The sequence below is a fragment of the Archocentrus centrarchus genome, unplaced genomic scaffold (genome assembly GCF_007364275.1).
Source record: "Archocentrus centrarchus isolate MPI-CPG fArcCen1 unplaced genomic scaffold, fArcCen1 scaffold_79_ctg1, whole genome shotgun sequence".
Lineage (NCBI taxonomy): Eukaryota > Metazoa > Chordata > Actinopteri > Cichliformes > Cichlidae > Archocentrus > Archocentrus centrarchus.
In genome coordinates, this window is record NW_022060290.1 from 434,361 (window position 1) to 446,713 (window position 12,353).

At 43.9% G+C, this 12,353-nt stretch overlaps 1 protein-coding gene across 1 annotated transcript in view; it reads left to right on the plus strand.

Moving 5' to 3' along the window:
* LOC115777821 (cadherin-1-like) overlaps positions 1–12,353 on the plus strand; it is a 56,814-nt gene that overhangs the window by 3,560 nt on the left and 40,901 nt on the right. The window contains exon 4 of the mRNA XM_030725820.1: positions 4,774–4,882. Coding sequence (XP_030581680.1) covers positions 4,774–4,882 — 109 coding nt within the window. The remainder of the gene's footprint in view (positions 1–4,773; positions 4,883–12,353) is intronic.

A 12,353-nucleotide genomic window follows, 5' to 3' on the forward strand; every position in this document is an offset into this window, starting at 1 on the left:
TCTACTGTATCAACGGCAGCAGTTCAGTCAAGTAAAACCAAAACACGGTTACCAGAATCACATTCAAGAAAACCCTTTATTATAGCAGATTCTGTGCTACGAAGGGTTTTAAAACCTCCAGGATGCTGTTCTCATCTAAAAACCATTTCAGCTGACAAAATACAATTTTCTCTAAAACCTTAGAAACAAAAGGCAGCTTGGAAATAGGCCAATAACTAGCCAGTACAGTATGATCAAGGCCAGGTTTCTTAAGCAGTGGCTGTACTACTGCATGCTTAAAAGTAGCAGGTTCAATACCAGGGGACAGACTATAATGGCAAGAACAGGCTACCCTCTACTAGATAAAATTTCTTTAAAAAAAAAAAATTGTGGAGGGACAGGATCACGGGATGAGCCTGATGGTTTAATCTGGCCAAACTCATCCTCTAAGAGTCACAGACTCAAACTGAGTAAAAACAGCAGAGCAAGGGACTGAAACAGAGGGCTCAGAATCAGGAGCTGTGACAAGAGCCCCGGTACCAGCAACCTTTTCAATAAAAACACAGAAAATGATTGCACATGTCAGGAGAAGCTTCCAAACAGGCATTCTGTGTACTTCTTTAACTGTGCTGTGATAGTGGGGCCAGCAGTCTTTTAACATTTGAGGAGTCACCTGCAGTTTATCCTTTTTCCACCTGCGTTCAGCTCGGCGACAATCCCTCCTGACAGCACGAGTTCTGTCATTAAACCAAGGCTCAGGTTTAGTCTTTGGCTGCCTGGTTTTTAATGGAGCCACTGAGTCCAGGATGGTTTGACAGGAAAAGTAGAACCAAGGAATGAGCTCTTCTGTATCAGCACAACAGCACAAACAACAAACAGAACACCTGGGGGCTTAAATACAGACAGGATAAGAGGAGGATCAGGAACAGGTGGTGACACAGCTGGGGATAATTACAGAGACAAGAGGAAGCAAAACTAAACACAAGGTGCACAGGACTGTCAAAATAAACAAACTGAGAAGCTAAACTGTAAGAAAAACTAATAAACACAACCAGAGATATAACAAAAAACAGAACTTCACCAAAAGGAAGTCAGAACACCGACACAGGACCATGATAATACGTTTATACCCAACGTTCACACTGATGGTCAGTAACACCTTTATCAGCTTTGTCAGCTCGGGGGTGACAGAGTTTCTGATCCAAAGGAATGTGAGTTAAAGCCAAAGCCTAAACTGAGCAGCAGTTATGTGAGAGGAGACGGGGCATCAAGGAATTCTGTAGGAAAAACTCCACTAAATCCACAGTGAAACATTCCTTCCTCCTCTCATCTTTGTCCCATTAATCTGCTGGCTCAGAGCCTCGTGTTACTATTTTGTTAAACTTTATTTTATTGTGAAAAACGACACCAAACGTGATGAAGTGTGGAGGGAGTGGAAATATGGATTTAAATAAATAAATGCATAGGAGGAGTGAAAGATGATGTTCTAGTGGGTAGATATTAGTGACCTGACTTTCCTCCCCACTACACCTGCTCCTGAGGGTCCCAAGTGATGATTGTGATATTGTCTAAATTACCCAGCAACTTGGAAAATCAAGTGCAGAGAGAGGAACAAAGGTGATATTATATACTATGAAATACACATAACTTATGACATATATATTATGCATATGATATAATTTAAACTGAAGTAGTAGCGATTGATACCATTATTAATTCTGACAATAGTAATAGTGATATAATAATAATAAAATATTTTAAACATGTTTGTGGAAAATGCTCTCAGTCCAGGAGTCTGTTCCAAACAGAGTTAAGCCAATTCCAGACATCATTAATTACAGATATATTACTTCTGTGGTGAGTATGTTCAAGTGAGGGAGAGGGACCCACAGACAAGTCAACCATCATCCAGAAAGAGTGGACATGAAACTAATTGTCAGTGCTCCCTGAAGTGTGATCATTCAAACAGCTCTCCCACCCCACAGAAGGACGACTTCCAACCCCAGTCCAAGTATCACTGTGCCCAGTGTGATTACCACGGTACCTCTGGAGCACTGTCTCCTGTTTGTAGGTTCCTGAAGTGTACAACAACTTTAAAATGTGGGATTTCTCTTTTCTTATTTTACTGCTTGTTGTTCAGCTGTCGCACATTATTTGCATTACAGTGAAACTTTTGTCACCTCTCAATTATCTGCTGTTCCTCCTGCAGATCAGAAGCAACCCCCATCTCTGCTGTGTGTAGATCTGTCTCAGTGAATGCCATCATGGTGTTTTGTCCTTTAATATAATTAAATAATGATTCTTAGATTACTGTTAAAATCCCATTTTTAAAAGTATGCAACCCAGAGTATATCAATAAAACTGCTGCTATGATAACAAACTTTGTGACATCATGATGAATTCATAATAAAGTGTAACTTAAAATATTCAGCAGTCATTTGATGTAATAATCTGACAAGTTAGAAGATGTGTGTGTAGCTGTTTAGGTCAGAATATCACTCTTGTACCTTGGACAGTGAGACCATGGACGCTCAAGAGGGTTTCAGCAGTAAAGAAACAAACCAACAGAAGCTGAATATCGAGTTGGAAAACCTTAAATTTATGGAATTCACATAGTTTAGACATCATCTTATTGGTAGTCTTCTAATATCCTGTTTTCTGGAAGCCACCAGAAAACAGTGCTGCTCTCAGTCCTGTCACAGACATAATCCCTGCCCCACAAAACTCAGATCAGAGTTACACACCACACCCACATCATCACTGGATAAATACACTTCACACAATATACTGTATGAATGCAACATTAACCCTTTATAGGGTGTCCACACACTTTATAGATGACGCTTGTCTCACTGTTTTTTTATGTATATGCTTCTTCTTCTTCTTTTTTTTACCACTTACAGGAAAAGAACCAAATTTGGTGACTTTGCTGAGCTTGATTTTCAAAATGAAAATGATACGTTTTGAAAAATGTCACAAAAGTATTTTAAGTCTTGTTAGTCCTTCAATAAGGTTGACATTTAATTTCAAAGTATTTCAATGAGAGACCTATAAGGGGATAAAACAGAGGGTGAAAGTGTGTATTTGTTCTGACCATCTTTATTCTTCAACACAGTCTGAACTCTCTGAGGCAGCTTCCTGTAATTCTTTCAGCAGTCTTCAGGAACAGTTCTCAGGCTCCTTGAAGGACATTCAAAGCTCTTCTTTGGATGTTTCTGCCTTTTGTTCTGTTCTCTGTCAACATGATCCCACACTGCTTCAGTAATGTTGAGGTCTGGGCTCTGGAGAGGCCAATCCATGACTGATACTATTCATCATGGTCTGTTTTTCTATCCAGGCATGTTTTTGCTGTGTTTGTGATGTGTCTGCGTTCATAATTTCATCAAACTGACAGGATCCCCAACATAGAGCCCCAAACCCCCACAGAGCTTCCACTGTTGCACTTAATGACGTCCTCCATACGTACTGATGACACGTTGAATTTGGATTCATCACTGCATAAAACCCATTGTTTGTTTTTTTCAGTGATTCATAGATCTGTGTTAAAGCTGCCAGTCTATCCAAGAGTAGAATAAAGGACTTTGCTAATAGTTAATCATTCATGAAATATAATTGTATATAATTGTAATCAAGTATAAATCTAACCAGTATAAAGATTAGGATAATATTAAGAATGTGGGCTTATCTGTCTGTGTGTGAGATGAAAGGAGGAAGTGCAATAATCTTTTCAGAGAGTGTGTGTGAGATACAGGAAGTGCACTAAATGTGCCAAGAACATGAAAAGTGTATCTGTGTGTGCATCTGTGCATATGTCATCAGCTGATCCAAAATGCTGCAGCTAGAGTACTGGCAGGGACTAGAAAGAGAGAGCAGATTTCTCCCATATTGGCTTCTCTTCATTGTCTTCACAGCGTATGAAGGGACGCAGTACGAGCGCTGTATGTACACAAAATACAGTGACAGCGGAGTTTTCAGGTTTCCGGTGTTCTGTCAAAAAAAAAAGAAATTACCTTTTTTTAAAAATGTTTTTTCTTTGCTTATATTGATAAATATACTGGTACACAGGATTTATGAAGGGCTTATATATAAAATGAAGAAATGACTTGCTCTTACCCTCATTATAAAGAATATATTGTAGCGTCTGTTAAGATGTTGAAGAAGATGGCAACAGATTGCCAGCAAAAGTTGCTCTTTTATTAACAATTAAATGGTTGCTGTGTGCTGCAACTAAAACAAAACAGTAACAATGAGACTGACTCTGATAATGATGAGAGGGAACCCGGCATGCTTGATGCTGAAATCTCCCAACTGTTCAACTCAGACACTGAACATGAGGAATTTGATGGATTTGTGGAAGATGAATGATTTAAAATGTGAGGGTATTTTTCTGTATTTGTTACAACTGAACAATATTCTGAGTTATTGTGAATGAGTTGAATAAAGTTTGGCTTACCTGACGCTTTTGTTTCGCTCTACATATGTTTTATCATGCGGCTTATGTATGAAAATAGACCCGTTCATTGATATTGAGCCTTATGGTCTGCAAAATACGGTAGTTAAAATCTATTCTATTGTCAAATAACGGTCTTGTCTTTCCAACAGGCCAAAACCAGAACATGTTCACCAAAAACAAACAAACAACCATCAAAACCTGACATAAAGATAGAAACATTTAAAGTTTGCAGTTGTTGATTAATAAAATGTATTTAGTTATGCAGATACAGTTTCCTCTTGCTTATAAGTAGTCAGTTTACTGTTGCAGGTCTAATTGAAACACCATTTCTCCTCTCCTAGGTCTCAGCACTAGCTAAGAAGCCAGCATGTGTGCCTGGGTTTGAGTCAGATCTGCTGATTTTCAGAGTGTCCAGGCAACACCTGAGGCCGGGCATGAGGCTGGGCAGAGGTAAGAACAGCACAGGAATCTAAAGTCCAGTATCATGTCACAGGACGTATTTGCTTTGTTTTGGCCCAGATGGCCTATGGCAGATCTCTCCAGTACAGGGTGAATCAAAGAGAATCATCAGATTTCTTTTTTATTCACCTTCTACCAGGGCTGGACTGGTAATCGGGCCCACCGGGCATTTGCCCGGTGGGCCCACAGTCCTCAGGGGATGATGCTGTTGGATTTTTTTTCTTCCCGTTTTTTTCTAAGAGACCGGCCCACAATTTAGAGGGGGCGGCCCACTGGCCCATCTTCAATATAGACAGTAGTCTGAACCAATCAGGATATACGATGAAAGGGGTCCCACCCTTTCTCTGCGTGGTGCCCCCTGAGTCCGGTAGTTTCAGTGTTGAGCGCATATGTTAACAGAGAGGCAACATGGAGAAACCAAAGCGGCAGAAAGAGGGTGCGGAGAAATCACGTGGGAAGAAATAGAAGAGTGTCACTGTAGATGCTACAAAATGCGTAAAGATCACAGACATGTTCGCTGCTGTAAACTCCACGTCCTCCGTAACAGTAGGCAGAGCCGGTCCGAGGCTGCATAGGGTCCCCTGACCACCAGGGGGGCCCCCAAGCTCACCCACATTTGTCATGAAACTTTTTTGGTTTGTTTTAATTTTTTACAAATGCTAATTTCCTAAAATAAAGAAGAGACTATTCTAACTGTCCAGATTTGTACACTTGTAACAACACTAATTTAATGAGTAGGCTACACTCTAATATTTCTGTCTCAGAGTGATGCTGAAAAGCTAATTCGTGCATTTATTACTTCTAGGTTGGACTACTGTAATTTGTTATTATCAGGCTGTCCTAAAAGCTCCCTGAAAAGCCTTCAGCTGCAGCTGCATTGGCTCCCTGTTAAATCTAGAATAGAATTGAAAATGTATTTAAAACTTTCCTTTATGATCAGTGATGTCAGTAATGCGTTACTTAGTAACATGTTACTCTAATCTGATTACTTTTTTCAGTAAGGAGTAATCTAATGCATTACTATTTGCAATCCAATAATCAGATTAAAGTTACTTATGCGTTAATATTTTTGTCATTTTCCTGTAGCTCAGGAGGTAGAGCAGGTCACCGACTGATCTGAAGGTCAGCGGTTCAATTCCTGGCTATTCTATTTACCATTCTTGCCTCTCAGGGAATGACATCTGGCCGATGCGACAGTTAACTCCCATTTTCAGCATGACAAATGTAAACAGTGGAGGGAGGAGAAAGATGTGCGTTTTCTAGCTGAAATACAGGAACTATTGTGAACTACTGTGAGTGTGTGTCAGCTAAAGATGACAACATCAAGGTTAGTTGTGCACTCTGTGCTGGTGACAAAGTGCTACAGTATCTAGCTTCAAAAACACTACATCAGATTTGAAGAAACACCTGGAGTCACAGCACAGTCACACTTACAGAGAGTCCCACCAGGTGGTGAAGCAGAGCTGCAGCTAATGCAGGAGCCCCCCAGCACCCAAACAACAAAAGCTGGACTTCAGTACAAACCAGTAAGTGGGGGAGAGCTGAAGAAGCTGGTCGGACAGTATGTAGTAGAGGAAATGCTGCCCTTAAACACGGGCTGACTCGCCCTCGTTTCATGGTTGTCATTTTTATGTTCAGGCAGCAGGGGGGGTACTTGCCAGAATGTGATTGCCTGTATTTAAATGGCTGTAAATGACTGGTTGACCTATAATCTGTTAAACATGTGTCAAACATACCTCTCATGAATGAGATTTTGAGAGAGAAACAGCATTTCTATCACAAGGTAGAAGCTTGTGATAGAAATTCGTTTTTTTTGTCAAGTAAAAACTGTTGGACATTAAAAATGTCTTTTTAAACAGAAATCTGGCTCAGAAAGCTGCAGAAATCACAACAAATATAACATCGCAGATCTATAAAGATATTTGAAGTGGCCAAAAAGCTCTAGATTGATTATAATGTAGGTACAATAACACAGACTCCTAAAGATTGTTGAAAACAGGTTATTTCTGCATTTTATATATAAGCCCGTCATAAATCATGTTGACTGCACTCTATTTATGAATATAAGCAAAGACATTACACATAAAAACACACAGAAACATCAGAAATCACTTTATGACAGACGATCACTTTTTGCACAACACCGGCCGTTGTTAAAAGTAACTAATAAAGTAACTTGTAATCTAACTTAGTTACTTCTACAATTAAGTAATCATTAAAGGAACTAAGTTACTTTTTAAAGGAGTAGTCAGTAATCAGTAATCAGATTACTTTTTCAGGGTAACTATACCATCCCTGCCTATGGTCACAAGCTTTTGGTAGTGACCGAAAGAATAAGATTGCGAATACAAGCGGCAGAAATGAGTTTCCTTCGAAGGGTGGCTGGTCTCTCCCTTAGAGATAAGGTGAGGAGTGCGGCCATCCGGGAGGGGCTCAGAGTAGAGCCGCTGCTCCTCCACATCAAAAGGAGCCAGTTGAGGTGGCTCAGGCATCTGATTAGGATGCCTCCTGGCCGCCTCTTGGGTGAGATGTTCCAGGCATGTCCCACTGGGAGGAGGCCCCGTGGTAGACCCAGGACACGCTGGAGAGATTATATCTCTCGGCTGGCCTGGGAACGCCTTGGGGTCCCTCCACATGAGCTGGAGGAGGTGGCTGGGGAGAGGGAAGCCTGGGCTTCTCTGCTTAGGCTCCTGCCCCCGCGACCCGGCCCCGGATAAGCGGAAGAGAATGGATGGATGGATGGATGGAGGCAGGGACAAGTTAGGAAAACAACCAATCAGATGCACAGTTGCACAAATTTGATCTAAACACGGGAAGGCCATGCTAGCCTGTGAATTTTTCAAGCAGAGCAGGCCTACTCATCAATTTTTTATTGTTATGCTCCATAAACAAGGCCAGGTAAACAAAGATGTTGTTTGTTTAATTTGTTTGTGTGTGTGTTGGTCTTTCAAGCATTAATAATATTCCATAACTCTGAAATGCTCCAGTGTGAGGCCCAGCTCGCTCCAGTTCCATCTACAGTAACTGTTTGTTCCTGGCAGTGTGAGCTAACATGTTGAAAGTAAAACTTACTGAGGAAGATATACATTGCTCTTTTCAACAATACGCATTAATAAAATCTATACAGATGCTGCAAGGCCCCAACTCTAAAGAAAGTGAGGAAAACAAATTCTTAACTTCATATTCACTGCTAACAGTTGATTTAACAAGGAGCTGTTTCTAGTTTAGCTCATAAGTTCATGAACATGTATGAAATTTAAAGGTCAGTGACATATTTTAAAAATGAAGACTTGATCTGACAAAGTAAAGTTATCTGATGAAAGGAACATTTTACAGATATGTCCTGAGAGAACTGCAATGTCACTGAAGGGCCCAAACCTTTAGATGTTTTTACCATTTCATCAGTTAACTCTCCACCCCAGAAGAATTCTGTTACAATGTTTCAGATTCTGAGAATTCTGAAAAAAATCTGACAAACATTCTAAACTCCTGAATACAGCTGAAAAACTGCTGCAAAGGCTCAGTTATAAACTACTTTTAATTAATGAGATCACAAGTAGCTCTTTTAAACTATATACTCTATGATCATTTAAGAGTTTTACATTCACATCATCTGTTACTCGTTATCTCTGTCTTATTATTTTTTCCTCCTTCCTCATCTCCACCACATCCTCTTCCTCCTCACCTCAAGTCTCATCTCTTCAACAGTAGTCAGGATTCTAACACATGCAAACATACATTAAGATAACAACATAACAACTGCTGATTATAAGCTAACATTGTGCCAGGTAATATTAGGATCAAATGTCCTAAAAATCCCACTTTCCCTCTGATAAACATTTTGATTACATTCTCTCTCCGTGAGACTTAATGTTAGATCCACCTTGAAGAAAGTTTCAGTGATGCTGGTATTGTGCCAAAAAGGGATTGGCTGTATTTAAATGCCTGTAAATGACCTTTTGACCTGGAATCTGTGTCTCAAACATTTCTTTGGAGAGAAACAATATTAGTGTCACAAGGCAGAAGCTGCGATCACTTTTATATATTCTTTATTTCCATCAATCCATTTTCTTCTGCTTATCCGGGGCCGGGTCGCGGGGGCAGAAGCCTAAGCAGAGAAGCCCAGGCTTCCCTCTCCCCAGCCACCTCCTCCAGCTCATCCGGAGGGACCCCAAGGCGTTCCCAGGCCAGCCGAGATACATAATCTCTCCAGCGTGTCCTGGGTCTACCACGGGGCCTCTTCCCGGTGGGACATGCCCGGAACACCTCACCCAGGAGGCGGCCAAGAGGCATCCTAATCAGATGCCCGAGCCACCTCAACTGGCTCCTTTCGATGTGGAGGAGCAGCGGCTCTACTCTGAGCCCCTCCTGGATGGCCGCACTCCTCACCTTATCTCTAAGGGAGAGGCCAGCCACCCTTCGAAGGAAACTCATTTCTGCCGCTTGTATTCGCGATCTTATTCTTTCGGTCACTACCCAAAGCTCGTGACCATAGGTGAGGGTAGGAATGTAGATCGACCGGTAAATCGAGAGCTTCGCTTTTACGCTAAGCTCCCTCTTCACCACGACGGACCGGTGCAGCGTCCGCATCACTGCAGAAGCAGCCCCGATCCGCCTGTCGACCTCTCGTTCCCTTCTCCCATCACTCGTGAACAAGACCCCGAGATACTTGAACTCCTCCACTTGAGGCAAGAACTCGTTCCTGAGCCGGAGATGGCACTCCACCATTTTCCGGCTGAGGACCATGGCCTCAGACTTAGAGGTGCTGTCTGTGTAGATTCTCAGTTATCCAGGTCATAGTAGTCTCTGGAGCTTGAAAAAGGCGACTGGACTTCTTTTTGTTTCTTGAAGACGTTTCACCTCTCATCCGAAAGGCTTCTTCAGTTCTCAACCAAATGGTGGAGAGACCCAGGTATTTAAACCCCTGTGGGCGTAGTCCCCTGGAGGTGGTTATGACCCTCTATTGATCATGTGCTTGAACACATGTGCCCAGGTGTGAAGGGGGCGTGGGTCATATTTAATCAGTGGTTTCAGTTGAAACCAAATTAGGACTCCGCTCCATTGTTTCCTGTGGCCTATTGAGGTCACTGGAACAAAGGTGTGAATGGGGGTTGAGACGTCTGGGAAGGGAGCTCAGGACAGCACTGTAAGCGGGGGAAAGTTGGTGACGTAATCCACCTCCTCTGTTCAATGATGGTTGTTCACAGTGGACATAGATGGCTTCTTTCACTCCTCTTTCAAACCATCTGTTTTCCCTGTCCAAAATGTGGACATTGGCATCCTCAAAAGAGTGCCCTTTTTTCTTTCAGATGCAGATGTACTGCTGAATCTTGTCCTGTCGAGGTGGCTCTTCTATGTTGTGCCATTCGTTTGTGAAGAGGCTGTTTGGTTTCACCAATGTAGAGGTCCGAGCATTCTTCACTGCACTGAACAGCATACACTACATCGCTGATCTTGTGTTTGGCGGGTTTGTCCTTGGGATGAACCAGTTTTTGTCTTAGGGTGTGACTTAGAGGTGCTGATTCTCATGCCAGCCGCTTCACACTCGGCTGCGAACCGTTCCACTGTGAGCTGGAGGCCCCCCCCTGATGAAGCCAACACAACCGCATCATCTGCAAAAAGCAGAGATGAGACTCTGAGGCCACCAAGGAAGAAGCCTTCTGCCACCTGGCTACGCCTAGAAATTCTGTCCATAAAAATTATGAACAGAATCGGTGACAAAGGGCAGCCCTGACGGAGTCCAACACCCACAGGAAACAAATCCGACTTATTACCGGCTATACGGACCAAGCTCTCACTGTGGTTGTACAAGGACTGAATGGCCCGCAACAATGGGCCAGACACCCCATACTCCCGCAGAACCTCCCAAAGGACACCCTGAGGGACACGGTCGAATGCCTTCTCCAAGTCCACAAAGCACATGTAGACTGGTTGGGCAAACTCCCACGCACACTCGAATATCCTTGAGAGGATAAAGAGCTGGTCCAGCGTTCCACGACCAGGACGAAAACCGCATTGTTCCTTCTGAATCCGAGGTTCGACTAACTCCTTTCCAGCACCCTGGCATAGACCTTACCGGGGAGGCTGAGGAGTGTGATCCCCCGAAAGTTGGAGCACACCTTCCGGTCTCCCTTCTTAAAGATGGGGACCAACACCCCGGTCTGCCAATCCAATGGCACTGCCCCAGATCTCCACGCGATGTTGCAGAGGCGTGTCAACCAAGACAGCCCTACAACATCCAGAGCCTTCAGGAACTCAGGGCGAATCTCGTCCACCCCAGGGTCTCTGCCATCAAGGAGTTGTTTAACTACCTCAGTGACCTCACCCCCAGTGATGGTCAAGTCATCCCCCTCATCCCCAGACTCTGCTTCCACTACAGAAGGTGTGTCAGTGGGATTCAGGAGGTCCTCGAAGTATTCCTTCCACCGTCCGACTATAGCCTCAGTTGAAGTCAGCAGCACCCCCCCCCCCGCACTATAAACCGTGAGAGTGGAGCACTGCTTTCCCCTCCTGAGTCGCCTGACAGTTTGCCAGAATCGCTTCGATGCCGTCCGAAAGTCTTTTTCCATAGCCTCACCGAACTCCTCCCACACCCGAGTTTTTGCTTTGGCCACTACCCGAGCTGCATTCCGCTTGGCCTGTCGATACCTGTCAGCTGCCTCTGGAGTCCCACACGCTAACCAAGCCCGATAGGACTCTTTCTTCAGCTTGATGGCTCCCTTCACCTCCGGTGACCACCATCTGGTTCGGGGGTTACCACCACGACAGGCACCAACCACCTTGCAGCCACAGCTCTGAGCAGCAGCCTCAACAATGGAGGTGCGGAACATGGTCCATTCGGACTCAATGTCCTCAGCCTCCCTCGGAATGCTGTCGAAGTTCTGCCGGAGGTGGGAGTTGAAGATCTCCCGGACTGGGGCTTCTGCCAGGCGTTCCCAGCGCACCCTCACAATATGTTTAGGTGGGCCAGGTCTGTCCAGCATCTTCCCACGCCACCTGATCCAACTCACCACCAGGTGGTGGTCAGTTGACAGCTCAGCTCCTCTCTTCACCCGAGTGTCCAGACCATACGGCCGCAGATCTGATGATACGATTACAAAATCGATCATCGACCTGCGACCTAGGGTGTCCTGGTGCCATGTGCACTTATGGACATCCTTGTGTTCGAACACGGTATTTGTTATGGACAAACTGTGGTTTGCACAGAAGTCCAATAACAAAACACCATTCGGGTTCAGATCGGGCAGGCCGTTCCTCCCAATCACGCCCCTCCAGGTCTCACTGTCATTGCCCACGTGAGCGTTGAAGTCTCCCAGCAAGACTATGGAGTCACCAGATGGAGCACTCTCCAGCACCCCGCCCAGCAACTCCAAAAAGGGTGGGTACCCTGAACTGTCATTCGGCGCATAAGTGCAAACAACAGTCAGGACCCGTTCCCCAGCCAGAAGGCACAGGGAAACTA